Source organism: Salmo salar, chromosome 01, assembly GCF_965601325.2.
Source record: "Salmo salar chromosome 01, fSalSal1, whole genome shotgun sequence".
Lineage (NCBI taxonomy): Eukaryota > Metazoa > Chordata > Actinopteri > Salmoniformes > Salmonidae > Salmo > Salmo salar.
The window spans coordinates 80,113,012-80,133,960 of NC_138291.1; the positions used below are offsets into that span (position 1 = coordinate 80,113,012).

The window sequence follows — 20,949 nt, forward strand, 5'->3', positions numbered from 1 at the left end:
GGAGGCCACTGTGTTCTTGGGGATCTTTAATGCTGCAGACATTTTTTGGTACCCTTCTCCAGACCTGTGCCTCGACACTCGGAGCTCTACGGACAATTCCATCGATCTCATGGCTTGTGGGATCAGCTGTGGGATCTTAAATAGAGAGATGTGTGCCTTTCCAAATCATGTCCAATCAATTGAATTTACCACAGGTGGACTCCAATCAAGTTGTAGAAACATTTCAAGGATGATCAATGGAAACAGGATTCACCAGAGCTCAATTTTGAGTATCAAAGCAAAGGGTCTGAATAGTTATGTAAATAAGGTATTTATGTTTTGAATTTTTTATAAACATGCTAAAATTTCGTCAAACCTGTTTTTGCTTTGTCATTATGGGGTATTGTGTGTAGATTGATGAGGACATGTTTTATTTAATCCATTTTAGATTAAGGCTGTAACTTAACAAAATGTGGAAAAGGGAAAGGGTCTGAATATTTTCCCGAATGCACTGTACATATCTCAAATACCTTGTACCCCTGCACAATGATCTGGTGCTGGTCCTCCCTGTATATAGCTTTATTATTGTGTATTTTATTCCACTTATGTTACTTTTTCATTGTTTCCCCCTCATCACTGGGAAGGGCTCGTAAGTAAGCATTTCTTGGTAAAGTCTACTCTCGTTGGAGTTCGGCGCATGTGACAAATAACATTTTATTTGAATTGAAAGTAAAGTTTGTCTCATTTCAGTGAAACAGAATAAATAAACAGAATAAATGAAGCCACAGAGGCTTTACATTGGTCCATTTTTTGTTTTTTCATCCCACATGTGGTTTGTCTTGACGTTGACGTTCTGTCTTGACAGGGTGTTGTAGGTGATCCTGGAGAGACCGGAGCTGCTGGGGAAAAGAGCCAACCTGTACGTATGTCACATCATCACGTCTCTCATTTCTAGACATGCAAACAGTTCTTCCGCTTTACATTATTCACCAACAACAATAGTATATATTTACAAGCATATGCAGTAGAACTAGAAATGGACATATTGCTATATCAAATAAAATGACATATATCAGTGATACCAACAGTCTCATTATTCAACTTGTTTGTCAACACCAGGGTACCCAAGGAGCAGAAGGAAGATATGGCACCATTGGACAAAAGGTGAGTTATTCCGACTAAAATGTACGTTTAATCTCAGAGATGAGCAAGCTTTGGCAAACCTTTAGTAACACCAATAACAACATATCTCTACAGGGCATTATTGGAGACCCCGGTTTGCCTGGGAGAGATGGTGACATAGGAGTAGAGGTAGGTTCACAGTCTTGTATCATCCATGTTGCTGTTTACAGGAATGCTTTGACCTTGTGTACCATGTATTTTTAGGACATCAGCAACATGTCGAATACCCCTCATGAGACATGATGAGCCGGGGAATGTGCACCATATCTATTGTCTGTATCTGATCTGTTCTATTATCTATCCGTTCTCAAGGCTTATCAAGGACCACAGGGCCCGGAGGGCAGAAACGGCCAATTCGGAATAATGGTAACAGAACTAGCCAATAAAACAAAAACAATTTATTTTTCATTAGTTAGATTCATATATGTTAATTAAGGTGTGTGGTTTTACCCTAAACAGGGGGAGAAAGGAGTGCTGAGGCCAGCAGGGGAGATGGGGCCTCAAGGCCAAACTGTAAGTACAGTCGTCTTTCACATCTTTCACACCAAAGTTCCAAAGGCTGGGCCTAATATAGTGTATAAGAGGTCATACAAGAAGTTTTGTAGTGATTCTTATGTTGATGATTTAAAGAATATTCCCTGGTCTGTGGTGTGTAATGAGGAGCAACCAGATGCTGCACCTGACACATTTATGGAATTGCTTATTCCAGCTACTAATAAGCCCATTAAGAAAATGACGGTAAAAATGGTTAAATCCCCGTGGATTGAGGAGGAATTAAAAAATTGTATGGTTGAGAGGGATGGGCAAAAGGGATGGCAAATAAGTCTGGCAGCACAACCAATTGGCAAACATACTGCAAATTGAGAAATCATGTGACTTAACTGAATAAAAATAAGAAGAAACTATACTATGAAACAAAGATAAATTATATAAAGAATGACAGTAAAAAACTTTGGAGCACCTTAAATGAAATTTTGGCTAAAAAGGCATACTCAGCTCCATCATTCATTGAATCAGATGGCTCATTCATCACAAAACCCACTGATATTGCCAACTACTTTAATGATTTTTTCATTGGCAAGATCAGCAAACTTAGGCATGACATGCCACCAACAAACGCTGACACTACACATCCAAGTATATCTGACCAAATTATGAAAGACAAGCATGTCATTTTGAATTCCGTAAAGTGAAAGTGGAAGAGGTGTAAAAATTATTGTTGTCTATCAACAAAGACAAACCACCGGGGTCTGACAGCTTGGATGGAAAATTACTGAGGCTAATAGCAGACGATATTGCCACTCTTATTTTCCATATCCTCAATTCAAGCCTACTAGAAGGTGTGTGCCCTCAGGCCTGGAAGGAAGCAAAAGTCAATCCACTATCTAAGCCCCCTTTACTGGCTCAAATAGCTGATCAATCAGCCTGTTACCAACCCTTAGTAAACTTTTGGAAAAAACAGTCTTTGACCAGATAGAATGCTATTTTAGAGTAAACAAATTGACTTTCAGCACGCTTATAGGGAAGGACATTCAACAAGCACAGCACTTACATAAATGACTGATTATTGGCTGAGAGAAATTGATGATAAAAAGATTGTGGGGTCTGGCTTTTGACATTATCGATCATAGTCTGCTGCTGGAAAAACACATGTGTTTGGCCTTTATACCCCCTGCTATATTGTGGATAAAGAGTTACCTGTCTAACAGAACACAGAGGGTGTTCTTCATTTATTTTATTTAACCTTTATTTAACTAGGCAAGTCAGTTAAGAACAAATTCTTATTTACAATGACGGCTTACCCTGGCCAAACCCTAACCGAGACAACGCTGGGCCAATTGTGCTCCGCCCTATGGGACTCCCAATCACAACCGGTTGTGGTACAGCCTGGAATCAAACCAGGGTCTGTAGTGGTGCCTCTAGCACTGAAATGCAGTGCCTTAGACCACTGTGCCACTCGGGAACCCTGTTAATGGAAGCCTCTCCAACATAATCCAGGTAGAATCAGGAATTCCCCACGGCAGCTTTGAGTAAAGCCAGTATGTTATTGTATGCGGATTTCTCAACACTATACACGTCAGCTACTACAGCGACTTAAATGACTGGAACACTTAACAAAGAGCTGCAGTTAATTTCAGAATGGGTTGCAAGGAATAAGTTAGTCCTAAATATTTAAAAAAAACTAAAAGCTTGGTATTTGGGACAATGCCTCAAAAACCTAAACTAAATCTTTTAATGAATAATGTGCAAATTGAGCAAGTGACTAAACTGCTTGGAGTAACCCTGGATTGTAAACTGTCATGGTCAAAACAACAGTAGCGGAGATGGGGAGAAGTCTGTTCATAATAAAGACTGCTCTGCCTTCTTAACAGCACTATCAACAAGGCAGGTCCTACAGGCCCTAGTTTTGTCGCACATGGACTACTGTTCAGTCGATTGGTCAGGTGCCACAAAGAGGGACTTAGGAAAATTGCAATTGTCTCAGAACAGGGCAGCACGGCTGGCCCTTGCATGTACACAGAGAGCTAACATTAGTAATATGCATGTCAATTTCTTCTGGCTCAAAGTGGAGGAGAGATTGACTTCATCACTACTTGTATTTGTGAGATGTATTGAATGCACAGAGCTGTCTGTTTGAACTACTGACACACAGCTCTACATAGAGCCATGACTACATGGAACTCTATTCCACATCAGGTAACTGATGCAAGCAGTAGAATCAGATAAAAAAAAACAGATAAAAATACACCTTATGCAACAGTAGGGACTGTGAAGAGACACAAACACAGGCACAGACACATGCATACACACAGGATAACATATGCGCCATACACACATGTACAGCCTTCCCTGTGGCTCAGTTGGTAGAGCATGGTGTTTGCAACGCCAGCATGGTGTGTGCAACGTAGGGTTGTGGGTTTGATTCCCACGGGGGGCCAGTCCAAAAAAAATAATAATAATAAATGCATGAAATGAAAAGTATGCATTCACTACTGTAAGTCGCTCTGGATAAGAGCGTCTGCTAAATGACTAAAATGTACTTAAAAAAAATGTACATATGGATTTTGTGTTGTAGATATGTGGTAGTAGAGTAGTGGCCTGAGGGCACACACTTAATGTGTTGTGAATGTATTGAAATGCTTTTAAAATTGTGTAACTGCCTTAATTTTGCTGGACCCCATTGGCAGCAGCTAATGGGGATCCATAATAAATACAAATACAAATACAAATCTTCACACGTCTCACTTTAAGGACCCATTGCATTCAAGGAGGAGTATTGAGGAGCAGCACTATTAAATGTATCCTTCTCAACAGATGTCTGTGTCCAGTCATTTGCCGTCCTACTGTACAGGATCATTTTTTACTGTGAAAGTTAAGTGATCCCTCTGCTAAATTTGAGAAATGCTTCTCTCTCCAGGGCCCCAGAGGTTATAAGGGATCAGCAGCAAAGCCAGGAAGACCCGGATTTATTGGACCCCCAGGACCTGTCGTGAGTGTTCCGGATGACTCTTTGTAAACTATTTGAAATACAAGTTAATCTCTCCAAACCACTAAAACATGTAATTTCTCCAACAGGGGCATGTGGGAGTAGCTGGACGGCCAGGCCCCAAGGTAATCAACGTTATTCACCTACTGTACTGCTAGAAGAGAAACATGTAGGGAGTTCTATAATGAAGTGTGATAGCACTCAAATTATGAAGTCAAGTGTCAAGACATTCATTAGTCTACACCTAGATCACATAACATTATCATCACATGTCTCTGTGTTCTCAACGCTAAGGTAAAACTGGTGACCAATACCTATATACTGTACTGTAAGTGTTAGTGAGTTTAGATGACGTTCTTCAGAATGTTACATAAAAGCGCAGCTTTGCAATTAACTGATTTGATCATGAGACTTGCTACTGTATTCAATACAGTACCAACATTTCACGACTAAGTTACAACACTAGACGAAACACTAGACCTACTCTAAATCAATATCCAAAGATGTGCACAGACAAAATGTATTACCTGTCCTGTCTTTGCATTTTTGGTCATTTTATAGAGCAGCCGGATACAATTGTCATGTTACTGCTGACGGTTCTTGAGGATTCATGTGTCACCACAAACAGAGCTTCTGTAGCTCACTACCCCCCATTAACCTGTCAACCACCCCACATCAATCCCCATGACCAGGGTGGAACAACAAAAAACTAGTGTATGATTCACTTCGTTCTCCCCGCCTGACTGGCTCTCCTCTTCTCCTTAATTCTCAAATGGCTGCTCTGCTCTTAAGGCATGTTCACTAGTGGTGACAAACTGGCTTTCACGGCAGAGCCATAGCTCTTGTTTCACAGAAAACCCAATTCTCTCCCCATCTGAACCTGAGGTAACGTAGGTACTAAACTCCCCTGGGGGCCTGTTCAGGGCCTGTTCTACCTGTTTATGTGCCTGCTGATACCAAACTCAAAGCTTGCTTTGCACCATGTGGTCTGGACAGGGCCTGTTACAGGTATTTACAGGATGGGTTTCTTACAATCCTCTCAATCATATGTGCGTTATACAATCAATGTGTCTGTTTATGTATTATGAAACATGTAAATTCTCTCACGGCGTGAAACCACATGCTCTGATGTAGAGTGAGAACTATGCAGATTCCATAGAACCCCGGAAGTAGTTAGATCAAATATTTGACTCTCAACAGGATCAATAAATGCAGCTGTTCATGCATTTCAAAACATGTAAAAAACGACATTCACTCATGCAGACTGCAGAGCTGTATATATAAAACCCCGGATGTGTAGATCAAATATAGGACTTTCAACATGTTTTTGAAGTTTCATTCTGTCTGATGAGAGACAACTCCCACTGCACTGCAGTGCATAGCACACTCCATGTTGGCTCCCACTGCAGTGCATAGCACACTCCATGTTGGCTCCCACTGCAGTGCATAGCACACTCCATGTTGGCTCCCACTGCACATAGCACACTCCATGTTGGCTCCCACTGCACATAGTACACTCCATATTGGCTCCCACTGCACATAGCACACTCCATGTTGGCTCCCACTGCACATAGTACACTCCATGTTGGCTCCCACTGCACATAGTACACTCCATGTTGGCTCCCACTGCACATAGTACACTCCATGTTGGCTCCCACTGCCTTTAGTACACTCCATATTGGCTCCCACTGCACATAGTACACTCCATATTGGCTCCCACTGCACATAGCACACTCCATGTTGGCTCCCACTGCACATAGTACACTCCATGTTGGCTCCCACTGCACATAGTACACTCCATATTGGCTCCCACTGCACATAGTACACTCCATATTGGCTCCCACTGCACATAGCACACTCCATGTTGGCTCCCACTGCACATAGTACACTCCATATTGGCTCCCACTGCACATAGCACACTCCATGTTGGCTCCCACTACACATAGTACACTCCATGTTGGCTCCCACTGCACATAGTACACTCCATGTTGGCTCCCACTACACATAGTACACTCCATGTTGGCTCCCACTGCACATAGTACACTCCATGTTGGCTCCCACTGCACATAGTACACTCCATGTTGGCTCCCACTGCACATAGTACACTCCATATTGGCTCCCACTGCACATAGCACACTCCATGTTGGCTCCCACTGCACATAGTACACTCCATGTTGGCTCCCACTGCACATAGTACACTCCATGTTGGCTCCCACTGCACATAGTACACTCCATGTTGGCTCCCACTGCACATAGTACACTCCATATTGGCTCCCACTGCACATAGCACACTCCATGTTGGCTCCCACTGCACATAGTACACTCCATGTTGGCTCCCACTGCACATAGTACACTCCATGTTGGCTCCCACTGCACATAGTACACTCCATGTTGGCTCCCACTACACATAGTACACTCCATGTTGGCTCCCACTGCACATAGTACACTCCATGTTGGCTCCCACTGCACATAGTACACTCCATGTTGGCTCCCACTGCACATAGTACACTCCATGTTGGCTCCCACTGCACATAGCACACTCCATGTTGGCTGCGTCATGTCATTAGTTGGCTCGTAGTGGCTTCAGACTACAAAGTGTGTGTGAGTAAAACCATGGGCTTCTCTGTTGTCTTTCCAGTGTCAGCTCTCAAATCAGAATAGAACCTATTTTAAGAGCCTTTCGTGCTGGCTTTAAAAGCCCTCAAAAGGCTAAATGGATTAAGAAATGTAAATCAGTATCTGTACAAGCCTTAATCTATTTGTTAAGTAACTCTTATTTGTTTTTCTCAAAAGTCTGAATCATGTCATGGACCTTTGTTTTACACACAACATTAGTAATGCTTCATTAAAATGTTATTAAACACTCTCCCAGGAATACTAAATAGAATTGCTGTGAATTAGGCATTTGGCACTTTGCATCTCCTTTTCTTGTCATTCTTTGTATACTTGTAATTGTTATGAAGACATCAGACTGATACAGAGTCTAAAGGGAGACATGGATTGGCCTACTGTTGTTGGAACATGATGTCACCTACAAAACAAAGTCGTTTTTGCATTAGTTCTGAAGTACATGTTCATTTGACATTTGCCATCAGGACAGAGGCGAAGGACTCTGGGGACACGTTGGCTACACACACACACACATCCTGATTGTACGCACATGCACGCACACACACGCACACGCACGCACACACACACACATACACACATCCATCCATCCATCCATCCATCCGATGGTCAGATGAATTAGAGTCAAAGAAGGTAGCAAGGACATGCTGTCTTGTATTTCAGCCCATGAGAACAACATGTTCAAACAGTCAGTCTGTGAAAAATAAGTAGAATGTCCAATGGCATTTTAATCATCTGTTATGTTTCAATTGTATCTTACAGGGAGATACAGGCATTGAAGGGATCCAAGGAGTCAACGGTGCAAAGGTACTTATACTATTGCTTTGTTTTTCATATATAAAATGTCATTGTGTTCAATTGTTTCTACTTCATCTTGAACAGTATTCATGAAGCCCATGTTACTGTACTCACTCTGGGTTTACTTCCTTTCCATAGGGAGAAAAGGGAGAAAAGGCAAGGTAAATATACTTTACTTGCATTGTATTGCCATAGTCACATACAGTGAAAGAAAATGGGGACGACAGAGTCATTGCAGAAGATATTTGTAAGAAGAATTGTTGTTAAGTCTCCCGAGTGGTGCAGCAGTCTGCATCTCAGTGCTTGAGGCGTCACTACAGACACCCTGGTTCAAATCCAGGCTGTATCACAACCGGCTGTGATTGGGAGTCCCATAGGGCGGCGCACAATTGGCCCAGCGTCGTCCAGGTTTGGCCGGTGTAGGTCGTCATTGTAAATAAGAATTTGTTCTTAACTGACATGCCCAGTTAAATAAAGGTTCAATTAAAAAAAAGTCATGGGTATTCTACATAACCATATATACAGTGCCTTCAGAAAGTATTCATATTTTTGACTTATTCCACATTTTGTTGTGTTACAGTCTGAGTTCAAAATGTATTCATTTGTTTGTTTTTCTCTCTCACCTATCTACACACAATACCCCATGATGACAAAGTGAAAATATGTTTTCAGAACATTTTGCAAATGTATTGAAAATGAAATACACATAGTGCCTTCGGAAAAGTATTCAGGACCATTGACTTTTTCCAAATTTTGTTACGTCACAGCCTTATTCTAAAATGGATAAACATTTGTATAAATCCTCAGCAATCACAAAATACCACATAATGACAAAGCGAAAACAGGTTTTTAGAAATGTTTGCAAATGAAAAAAAAAAAAATCTGAGCTCAAATTATGACATTTACATAAGTATTCAGACCCTTTGCTATAAGACTCGAAATTGAGCTCAGGTGCATCTTGTTTCCATTGATCATCCTTGAGATGTTTCTAGTTTACAGTACGTCAGAGCAAAAACCAAGCCATGAGGTCGAAGGAATTGTCCGTACAGCACCAAGACAAGATTGTGTCGAGGCACAGATCTGGGGAAGGGTACCTAAAATGTTCTACAGCATTGAAGGTCCCCAAGAACACAGTGGACTCCATCATTCTTAAATGGAAGAAATTTGGAATCACCAAGACTCTTCCTAGAGCTGGCTACCTGGCCAAACTGAGCAATCGGGGGAGAAGGGCCTTGGTCATGGAGGTGACCAAGAACCCGATGGTCATTCTGACAGAGCTCTAGAGTTCCTCTGTGGAGATAGGAGAACCTTCCAGAAGTATAACCATCTCTGCAGCACTCCACCAATCAGGCCTTTATGGTAGAGTGACCAGATGGAAGCTACTCCTCAGTAAACGGCACATGACAGCCTGCTTGGAGTTTGCCAAACGGCACCTAAAGACTATCAGCCCATGAGAAACAAGATTCTTTGGTCTGATTCAACTGATTCAACTTTTTGGCCTGAATGCCAATCATCACGTCTGGAGGAAACCTGGCATCATCCCTACGGTGAAGCATGGTGGTGGCAGCATCATGCTGTGGGGATGTTTTTCAGCGGAAGTGACTGAGAGACGAGTCGGGATCGAGGGAAAAAAGAAAGGAGCAAAGTACAGAGAGATCCTTGATGAAAACCATTTCCATAGTGCTCAGGATCTCAGACATTTGGCAAAGGTTCACCTTCCAACAGGACGACAACCCTAAGCACACAGCCAAGACAATGTGGCTTCAGGACAAGTCTTTGAATGTCCTTGAGTATCCCAGCCAGAGCCCGGACTTGAACCCGATCAAACATCTCTGGAGAGACCTGAAAATAACTACAGCAACGCTCCCCATCCAACCTGACAGAGCTTGAGAGAATATTTATTAAATATTTTTATTTAACCTTTCTTTAACTAGGCAAGTCAGTTAAGAACAAATTATTTTTTACAATGACGGCCAACCAAAAGGCAAAAGGCCTCCTGCGGGGACAGGGGCTGGGATAAAAAAAATATATATATACACTGCCGTTCAAAAGTTTGGGGTCACTTAGAAATGTCCTTGTTTTTGAAAGAAAATCCAATTTTTTGTCCATTAAAATAACATCAAATTGATCAGAAATACAGTGTTGACATTGTTAATGTTGTAAATGACTATTGTAGCTGGAAACGGTCGATTTTGAATGGAATATCTACATTGGCGTACAGAGGCATATTATCAGCAACCATCACTCCTGTGTTCCAATGGCACGTTGCTAATCCAAGTTGATCATTTTAAAAGGCTAATTGATCATTAGAAAACCCTTTTGCAATTATGTTAGCCCAGCTGAAAACTGTTGTTCTGATGAAACTGGCCTTCTTTAGACTAGTTGAGTATCAGGAGCATCAGCATTTGTGGGTTCGATTACATGCTCAAAATGGCCAGAAACAAAGTACTTTGATCTAGCAACCTTTCGGCTACTGGCCCAACGCTCTAACCACTAGGCTACCTGCCGCCCCTAGGCTACCTGCCGCCCCTCCGACTCTTATGCTGTCAGAGTCTTTCACTTGCCTTTTTGCAAACTCCAGGCGTGCTGTCATGTGCCTTTTTCTCAGGCTCAGGCCGCTCAGGCCACTATCCCCACCTGCCTCAAGATGTCCGCTATCATCCCTGTGCCCATGAAAGGGAAAGTAACTGAACTGAATGACTACCAACCGTAGTACTCACTTCTGTCACTTCCGTCACCACGACAGACTCGACCCTCTCCAATTCACCTACCACACTGACAGATCCACGGATGACAAAATCGCCATTGCACTGCACACTGCACTCACCCACCTGGACAAAAGGAATGCATATGTGAGGATGCTGTTCATCAACTACAGCTCAGCCTTCAACACCATCGTACCCTCTAAAGCTCACCACAAAGCTCATGGCCCTGGGACTGAACTTCACCCTATGCAACTGGGTCCTGGACATCCTGATGGGCCGCCCCCAGGTGGTGAAGGTAGGCAATATTACCTCCTCCACACTTATTCTCAACACGGGGGTCCCACAAAGGTGCGTCCTCAGTCCTATCCTATCCTTTATTTAACCAGGTAGGCCAGTTGAGAACAAGTTCTAATTTACAACTGCAACCTGGCCGAGATAAAGCGAAGCAGTGCGACAAAAACAACACAGAGTTACACATAAACAAACGTACAGTCAATAACACAAAAGAAAATAACAATTTAAAAATCTATGTACAGTGTGTGCAAATGTAGAATAGTAGGGAGGTAAGGCAATAAATAGGCCATAGAGGCAAAATAATTACAATTTAGCATTAACACTGGAGTGATAGATGTGCAGATGATGATGTGCAAGTAGAGATATTGGGGTGCAAAAGAGCAAGAGGGTAAGCAATAATATGGGGATGAGGTAGTTAGTTGTGCTATTTACAGATTGGCTGTGTACAGGTACAGTGATCGGTAAGCTGCTCTGACAGCTGATGCTTAAAGTTAGAGAGGGATATATACGACTCCAGCTTCAGTGATTTTTGCAATTCGTTCCAGTAATTGGCAGCAGAGAACTGGAAGGAGAAGGGGCAAAAGGAAGTGTTGGCTTTGGGAATGACCAGTGAAATATACCTGCTGGAGCGCTTGCTATGGGTGGGTGTTGCTATGGTGACCAGTGAGCTGAGATAAGGTGGGGCTTTACCTAGCAAAGACTTACAGATGACCTGGAGCCAGTGGGTTTGGTGACGAATATGTAGTGAGGGCCAGCCAACAAGAGCATACAGATCGCAGTGGTGGGTAGTATATGGGAATTTGGTGACAAAACGGATGGCACTGTGATAGACTGTATCCAGTTTGCTGAGTAGACTGTTGGAGGCTATTTTGTAAATGACATCGCTGAAGTCAAGGATTGGTAGGATAGTCAGTTTTACGAGGGTATGTTTGGCAGCATGAGTGAAGGAGGCTTTGTTGCGAAATAGGATGCCGATTCTAGATTTCATTTTGGATAGGAGATGCTTAATGTGAGTCTGGAAGGAGAGTTTACAGTCCAGCCAGACACCTAGGTATTTGTATTTGTCCACATATTCTAAGTCAGAACTGTCCAGAGTAGTGATGCTAGTCGGGCGGGAGGGTGCGGGCAGCAATCGGTTGAAGAGCTGGCACTTAGTTTTACTAGAATTTAAAAGCAGTTAGAAGCCACGGAAGGAGTGTTGTATGGTGTTGAAGCTCGTTTGGGGGTTTGTTAGCACAGTGTCCAAAGACTGCGTGGCCTCACACTGTTCCAACTCCGTCATCAAGTTTGCTGATGACACGACAGTAGTAGGCCTGATTACCAACAATGATGAGACAGCCTACAGGGAGGAGGTAGGCACTCTGATGGTGTGGTGCCAGGTAAACAACTTCCCTCTCAAAGTCAGAAAAGCAAAGGAGCTGATTGTGGACTTCCGGGGGAACTAGGCTGTGCACGCCCACATGGAAACCGTGGTGAAGAAGGCACGACAGCGACTTGTCAACCTCAGGATTTGGAAGAAATTGGGCCTGTCCCTGAGGACCCTCACAGGAGCACCATCAAGAGCATACTGTCAGCCTGCATCACAGCCTGGTACAGCAACTCCACCGCCGCGGACCGCAAGGTGATACAGAGTGTGGTACGCTCAGCTGAACGTACTGTACCATTGGTTGCACACTGTCTGCTTTCCAGGACACCTACAACACCAGGTGTCACAGGAAGGCCAAGAAGATCATCAGGTACCCCTTTGGTTACCATGATGACAATCCTGTGGGTGAAATTTCAACCGTAAAACATCCGTTTACGTTGATGACTTTTTTCAAATCTAATGTATTTTCAATGTAGATTCCACGTCACAATATTTAGACAACTTTTGTTGAAACAACATTGATTCAACCAGTTTGTGCCCAGTGGGTTATGTCTGTGTGCTCTATCAAATGGGGACCACGTTAGAGGAATTGTAGTTTAGTAATGGGCATTTAACAACCTATCAGTATGTTGTGGGTGTATTACAGAACATTTCTGTTGATGTTCTGTCTGTGCTTTAGTTTGGAGACGTGGGTGCACAGGGTCTCCACGGTGGTCGGGGGAAGCGTGGGCCAGGGGGCGAGCCTGGACGCACTGGCCCAGTTGGAATTAAGGGTGTCCGGGGTGATGGAGGACCAGTCGGGTTTCAGGGTCCTCCAGGGCCACCGGTAAGTACAGAAAGTGCCATGTTCAGCAGGATCTGAAAAGGTCAAGTAACTTAATTTGTTTTGGGCAGGTGCGACACAAGCGTTGGATATCAAAGTAGGCCTATTTACTGACTGTCTGGGTAAAAAAAAAAAATAAGACGAAGCCAGTACCACTTTTACCTATACTGTATATGTCTCACATAGTAAAACTCACAAAAGTCACACATGCAATGGATGACTCACCAACAACCCCTAGTGATAAGAGAGCCTGGAACCTGCTTTCAATTGTGTTGTGTAAACAGTGACATCATTGACTGCCATAATTTTGTACTGACTGATCCACTGACTGATCCATTCAAAACAAGCCACCATATTTCCAACCTGCATTGTGCCAATATGCCAACTATCTTCTGTTTTCCTTGATAAAAGATATATAACAGCTACCCTACACTAACATCATCAGAGCTGTTCTGACAGACTTAGTCATTATAGCGATTGGCATAGACCATTTGTGGTAACAGTGTCGAGAAGGCTTGTAAATGGTTTATCATTAATGTTTTGTTTTTTTGTGACTCACAGCAAGAGTTGGCTGTAAATCTATAATGTGCCTAACAAAAAAATGGTTGTTTGTGTTTCTCTCCGTTCATTACATACACTCACCGATTTCCTCACAGAGCGTTGCATGCCATTGGTTGGGCCTGCCCTGTTCTGTGATGTTATATTCCATATCGCATGTCATTGGGCCACCGTTGAGTAATCTCCAAGTAATGGATGCAGTCATGATTTGTTTTCACAGGGCCCAACCCTCCCCGCTCAACACGTGATTGAGGTCTGCAAGAGAGTGGTGCTGGAACAGATGTCCACCTTTGCCAACTCTGTGAAAAGGACATGTGCTGCCATGTGCCCACTCTACGGGGACGTCCCTTTGGGTGCCCCCGGTCCCACAGGACAGAAGGGAACACCGGGACCTCCAGTGAGTGTCACGTGTTAGAGTTACTATGCTGTGTGTGTGTGTGTGTGTGTGTGTGTGTGTGTGTGTGTGTGTGTGTGTGTGTGTGTGTGTGTGTGTGTGTGTGTGTGTGTGTGTGCGCATGTGTGTGCGCATGTGTGTGTGTGTGTGTGTGTTATTATTATCTTAGAAATCCTCTAACAACTGAACATGGACACTGTCTGGAGGATGCCAAGAATATTCCTTTAAGCCTCATTACACAAATAGGTTGTTTTGCTCAGGAACACTGTTGAAGTGCACACTCCATACATTATTGTGTTTCTGTGTTTCCCAGGCCAAGTAAAATGCTTACATATTGCAAGCGCCAGGAGTAAGAGAGCTAAAGTATTTGGCAGTATAGATTGGAATGAAAACATTCAGACTTTCCACGTCCCTGTGAAGACAAAATAAGAAGTCACAGACGAAGCACTTGCTCTGGGTTGAATGGTTCTTGGAGGGATTCACCAGCATCCCTGGAGTGGAAAGCCTTTTCCACATGTATTACGCAAGACAGACCCTGTTCAGGTTCCCCAAACTAACGTTTTCTACACTCTTAGAAAAAAAGGGTTCCAAAAGTGTTCTTCTACTGTCCCCATAGGACAACCCTTTTTGGTTCCAGGTAGAACCTTTTTGGGTTCCCGGTGGAACCCTCTGTAGAAAGGGTTCTAAATGCAATCCAAAAGGGTTCTACCTCCAACCACAGAATCTCTCAGGCTAATAGAACTTCATGAAACCACAAATGCATACAAATGCTTCTGTCAAGCATCCTGTTGTGACCTTCGATAACCAGCCAGCGATCAGGAACCACAAATCTTATTGTGTAAATGTCTAATATTTTATCTCTGTCGAAGCTCTGCACCTTACTCAAGGCTATAGATTGTTGTGGTTTTAGGGCGGTAATGGTATTGACGGTATGAATGGAGAGATTGGACAACCAGGATTCTATGGGGAGGCTGGAGATGCAGGCAAACAAGGACAGCCAGGTGAGAAATACTGTGCAAATGAATGACTGACAGAACTAAATTGATCTCTGCATTTTTTTTAATATTTATTTTTATTTAACCTTTATTTAACCAGGTAAGCTAGTTGAGAACCAGTTCTCATTTACAACTGCAACCTGGTCAAGATAAAGCAAAGCAGTGCGACACAAACAGCACAGCGTTACACATGGAATAAACAAGCGTACGTCAATAACACAATAAAAGAAAAATAAATAAAGTCTATATACAGTGTGTGCAAATGGCATGAGGAGGTAAGGCAATAAATAGGCCATAGTAGCAAAGTAATTACAATTTAGCAGATTAACACTGGAGTGATAGATGAGCAGATGATGATGAGCAGATGATGGTGTGTAAGTAGTGATACTGGTGTGCAAAAGAGCAGCAAACTAAATAAAAACAATATGGGGATGAGGTAGGTAGATTGGGTGGGCTATTTACAGATGGACTATGTACGGGAAAAAAAAATGTATGAAATGTATGCATTCACTACTGTAAGTCGCTCTGGATAAGAGCGTCTGCTAAATGACTAAAATGTAAAAATGTAAATGTACAGCTGCAGCAATCGGTTAGCTGCTCAGATAGCTGATGTTTAAAGTTAGAAAGGGAAATGTAAGTCTCCAGCTTCAGCGATTTTTTGCAATTCGTTCCAGTCACTGGCAGCAGAGAACTGGAAGGAAAGGCGGCCAAATGAGGTGTTGGCTTTGGGGATGACCAGTGAGATATACCTGCTGGAGCGCGTGCTACGGGTGGGTATTGTTATCGTGACCAGTGAGCTGAGATAAGGCGGAGCTTTACCTAGCATAGACTTATAGATGACCTGGAGCCAGTGGGTCTGGCGACGAATATGTAGCGAGGGCCAGCCGACTAGAGCATACAGGTCGCAGTGGTGGGTGGTGTAAGGCACTTTGGTAACAAAACGGATGGCACTGTGATAGACTACATCCAATTTGCTGAGTAGAGTATTGGAAGCTATTTTGTAGATGACATCGCCAAAGTCGAGGATCGGTAGAATAGTCAGTTTTACTAGGGTAAGTTTGGCGGCGTGAGTGAAGGAGGCTTTGTTGCGAAATAGAAAGCCGATTCTAGATTTGATTGATCTTTGATGCAGAAAATGTATGTGTCTATATGTTAGCCATTGCTGTTCACCATGGGGTCCGATTCCGACTTTGGAATGAATGCCTTTCCTACACACACCTTTCCTACGCATTTTACAGTATTTGGTATTCTTACCTTATTCAGTCATGTAATGCGCTCTGCATGTGTGACTACCTTGCGCGCTCTGAATACATTTAATTCAACCACTGAAAACCCTCCCACTTGCTGGCCAAAAGATTTTCATTCAATAAGGTTTTCAGTACATTTATCTTAAGCCATCCCTTTAAATACGGTGTACCTTTTAGTTCGACAGACTTGAGAGAACAGGTTCAGATATTAGGGATCAATGAAAGAAAGCCATTTAAATGCACTATATGCATATTCGTCTCTGTTTCAGCACCAACTGATACTCTGATCTTATACATTATTTAGGTTTAGGAAAGTATTTATGAATCATAAAAAACAGATTTGGAGAGCCTTTACGCATGAATGAAAGAAAACAGTGCTTTGATTCATTCTGAAAATTGCCACATTCAGTTCTTCAACCCATGGTAATGTTGGAAGATTAGTACACATATAATTATAATAGGGATAACAGTGTACAATAGTAGGCTATACCCTCGTCTATTGCCATGGAACTGTGCGATGACACGGCCAAGTATTGTGCCATGCGTCGGGTTCAAACTGTTATGAGTTGGTCTGCGCTCAGCTCCATAACGATTTAATTAGCCTAAATGTATTTTTTTAATATGATCAACTGTTACTAATGATCCTCAGCAACAACCACATGGCTGTGATGGCATTTATAGAGGAAGAAAATGAAGGTAAATCAAATCAAATGTATTTATATAGCCCTTCTTACATCAGCTGATATCTCAAAGTGCTGTACAGAAACCCAGCCTAAAACCCCAAACAGCAAGCAATGCAGGTGTAGAAGCACGGTGGCTAGGAAAAACTCCCTAGAAAGGCCAAAACCTAGGAAGAAACCTAGAGAGGAACCAGGCTATGACGGGTGGCCAGTCCTCTTCTGGCTGTGCCGGGTGGAGATTATAACAGCACATGGCCTAGATGTTCAAATGTTCATAAATGATCAGCATGGTCAAATAATAATAATCATAGTAGTTGTCGAGGGTGCAACAAGTCAGTAACACAAGAGTAAGTGTCAGTTGGCTTTTTCATAGCCGATCTTTGAGAGTATCTCTACTGCTCCTGCTGTCTCTAGAGAGTTGAAAACAGCAGGTCTGGGACAGGTCGCACGTCCGGTGAATAGGTCAGGGTTCCAGCAGGTCTGGGACAGCAGGTCTGGGACAGGTAGCACGTCCGGTGAACAGGTCAGGGTTCCAGCAGGTCTGGGACAGCAGGTCTGGGACAGGTAGCACGTCCGGTGAACAGGTCAGGGTTCCATAGCTGGAACTAAGCAATGTAATTAAATGGAATGATAATGTAAGCTTTACCAACTGAATATGAATATGTGTTGTTATTTGGCCTACTGGCGGTCGATACTGATAGTGGCTAGTCTTTAACATGATTACTAATTTACCAAGCTCTTATCAAGTTGTAAATTACAGTGCATGGAGAATGGTGTTATTTCTTTCGGAAAAAATAAAGTCGATGCTTTCTCCACTTGGAACCGTTTGGTTTGCTAGACCTTATTCATGCTTTCTTGGTGGAATTATTATGGAATTAAGTCAAGGTCAGAATACTGGAAATCTGTAGACACACCTCCGCCACACCTTCATTTATTCAATCTCCACCCCAAACGAATACCTGGTGAATAAAACGTTATTCTCATGCTTAAATTCAAGGTCAGAATAGGCATAGAGAGAAAAGTGCATAAAAGCAAAATTATGTTCCATTTACACACGTTTAACTAGGGTTGGAATCGGGCCCATGACAGTATGTTTAGATCAGTCATGACGTGCATCAATATGTATTTGTTTAAAAGTAAACAATAAAACTGGTTCTTACTTTGCCTACAAATATGAAAACAAATACCATGTCAACCAAAATTTGAATGAAGCAGATGTATAGCCATAACTAATTATGGCGTTGTGTGTGTTCTTGTGGTGAATTCTAATGTATTGTTTTAGGGCCTAACAATGACGTCACACTTATGGTACATTTCCCCAGCCAAGCTAATGAAATTGAAGAATATTTACTAGGCGTTTTATAAATGTATCCAGCAATGATCTCAGTAACACATGGTTGTTAATCAACATGAACAATGTGTTCCTGTGTACCAGCTCAGTCCCGGGGGCATGTAGATTTTGGGGTGGTAAATTCATGGGTTTTCCTGATGTCCTTCATGTTTTGAGAACGTTGTGTCTTGTTCCCAGGTGATCAAGGAGACCAAGCAGACGAAGGAGCGAAGGGACATGGCCTACCTGGCTATATCGGAGAACAGGGACCAAAGGGTAACATCACATTTCACGTTGCATCGTTTTTATCATCTGAATAATCATTTACAGCTTATCAAAGGAAATCCAACAATAGCTTTGACAGGCCCAGTTCTATTGTAATTATTATATACTGTAACAACAGATGCTGGTTTCTTGGTAAGCAGAAGGGTGCATGTTGAATAATTTCCTTTTTCCAATCTAAATGGACATGGGAAGTCAACATAAAGTCTACTGCAAACTCTCAAAGCTGTGTAGTAGTTGGTAGTTACAGTCATTATTTACCCACTATTAGCTAACATCCATTTCCCCTCCTTTACCCACCAGGCCAACGTGGAAGACCTGGCAGAGCCTTCAATGGCACACCATGACGAGAGGGCGAGAGAGGCCATGTAGGCCGGCCTGGACCAAGAGGTCACCCAGGACTCCGAGGTGTCCCGGGTGTGTGTCAGACCACTGGTTGCGCTCTGCTAAACAACAACACAACCAAAGGATCACATCAGAATGCACCCCAGAGGTTGAGAAGACACCCATAGAGGCAAAGAGGAAACTTTTGACCAAGCTGCGTGGATGTATCATGAAAGGGGGAGAGGGGGAGGGGGTGGTTTGGGAGAGAGAGGATAGTTTTTGTTAATAAATGTATTAAAATCAAAGTCAAAATGCTTCAATGTAAATATGCATCCAATCTCCACTGCGAAAGACTGAGATTCACCCATTTTACTTTCTTGAACAAATCTGCTCTAGAAACTTGTAGGCCTTAAAACAACATCCCATTCTCATGGTTCATTTGAAAAATACACCAATATCTATATATTATGTAAAAATGCTTTGATTTGAAAGTTTATTTGACACATTTTATTTAAACTGGTCCTAGTTGTCTTCAAATGTCACTGATGTTTATAATTGTCACGTCCTGACCAGCAGATGGAGCTGTTGTTGTAGTTTTGGGGTCAGGACGTGGCAGTCTTGTGTGTGTGATTGTTCTGTGTTGGTCTTGTGACTCCTGATCAGGAACAGCTGGGGATCGTTGTTCCTGATTGGGAGTCATATATGTAGGAGTATGTTTGTCACTTGGTTTTGTGGGTAGTTGTTTTTGCACTGCGTGTTGTGTGCCTGCAAAACTGTTCCTGTCTTATATATTGTTTGAATTGTTAAGTGGATGCTCTACTCCTTTATTTTTATTAAAGATGAGTATTCACATACCTGCTGCGCCTTGGTCCATTTTTACAGAAGACAGCCGTTACAATAATAAAAGCACAACAAATTATTACTAACTTATTTTACTATAACAATTCCTCCACTGTTTTCTTTTTTATTATGATATATTATTGAGAATATTATATTATTATAGAATACAAAATCAAGTGTACAATTCTTAATTGTAATTCACAAATTGTTCAGCAAAGTGTTTATCACAATTCTGTTGAAGCATGCTAGCTACTTAAATCAGTTACTGTTAGCCAATGGTTACTGTTATGGCTAGCAGCCAATGATTACTCATCTTGCATGCAGCTACCGTTAGCCTATGGTTACTGTTATGGCTAGCAGCATACTGTTATAGTCGAATGTCTTTTCAAAATAACAGTTTGTGTCAGTCTGTGCCTAATGTCAGTTGTGAAGTCATTGTGCGTTATTTGATGACGTTTTTGTATGCCTTATTACTAGCAGGTTTAAGTGTCATCCAGAAGGCATAATGTTGGTTCATTATGAAGTAACTAACAAAACGACCTCTTGTAGTGGAAAGATCTGGAACATAAATGTGAATAAAAAAGAACAGTACACATTGTGTGCCTGTTTTTGTTTGTGTTTCAGGCCTAGACAGTTATCACATGACATGCATTATTCTATATCTGGTAGATTGAGGCATGTTAAATTCATGAGTCCCATGTGTTTTATTTATAATTCTGTAATGAAACAATGTCTTAATGCCTGTACATTTCACAAGATGTTTGCTTGCATATCTTTAAGTGAAAACATATGGTTATGATTGTAGACAAACACGAAAACTAAACGTAACTCCCACAACATCAACAGGTCTGTTCTCATGTTTGAGAATGAATTAACAGCTGTGTTGGATGTGCTTCTGTTTTGAAATCTGTCTTTCGCTCACATGCAAAATACAATCAAAACATATACACTGCTCAAAAAAATAAAGGGAACACTTAAACAACACATCCTAGATCTGAATGAAAGAAATAATCTTATTAAATACTTTTTTCTTTACA

At 42.2% G+C, this 20,949-nt stretch overlaps 2 protein-coding genes across 3 annotated transcripts in view; both read left to right on the forward strand.

Moving 5' to 3' along the window:
• Positions 1–8,239, forward strand: part of LOC106612678 (uncharacterized) — a 20,796-nt gene extending 12,557 nt beyond the window's left edge. Inside the window, exons 14-22 of the mRNA XM_045722930.2 lie at positions 845–898; positions 1,099–1,143; positions 1,237–1,290; positions 1,474–1,527; positions 1,621–1,674; positions 4,580–4,651; positions 4,738–4,773; positions 8,039–8,083; positions 8,213–8,239. Coding sequence (XP_045578886.2) covers positions 845–898; positions 1,099–1,143; positions 1,237–1,290; positions 1,474–1,527; positions 1,621–1,674; positions 4,580–4,651; positions 4,738–4,773; positions 8,039–8,083; positions 8,213–8,239 — 441 coding nt within the window. The remainder of the gene's footprint in view (positions 1–844; positions 899–1,098; positions 1,144–1,236; positions 1,291–1,473; positions 1,528–1,620; positions 1,675–4,579; positions 4,652–4,737; positions 4,774–8,038; positions 8,084–8,212) is intronic.
• LOC145879888 (uncharacterized) lies at positions 8,233–19,926 on the forward strand. 2 transcript variants are annotated; one of them, XM_082977089.1, is made up of 6 exons: positions 8,233–13,265; positions 14,041–14,217; positions 15,125–15,215; positions 15,884–15,979; positions 18,665–18,742; positions 19,052–19,926. In XM_082977089.1, the coding sequence occupies exons 3-6, from the start codon at positions 15,150–15,152 to the stop codon at positions 19,118–19,120; spliced, it is 309 nt and encodes a 102-aa protein (XP_082833215.1). In that variant the 5' UTR covers positions 8,233–13,265; positions 14,041–14,217; positions 15,125–15,149; the 3' UTR covers positions 19,121–19,926. The 2 variants fall into 2 exon arrangements, with proteins under 2 accessions (XP_082833215.1, XP_082833209.1); XM_082977083.1 differs by lacking the exon at positions 15,884–15,979.
• Positions 19,927–20,949: the final 1,023 nt, after the last annotated feature.

Coding starts and splice junctions, on each gene's coding strand:
- LOC145879888 (XM_082977083.1), top strand. CDS start 14,101: ATGTCCACCTTTGCCAACTCTGTGAAAAGGACATGTGCTGCCATGTGC. Junction 14,218..15,124: donor AGGGAACACCGGGACCTCCA/GTGAGTGTCACG, acceptor TTGTGGTTTTAG/GGCGGTAATGGTATTGACGG. Junction 18,743..19,051: donor CGGAGAACAGGGACCAAAGG/GTAACATCACAT, acceptor TTTACCCACCAG/GCCAACGTGGAAGACCTGGC.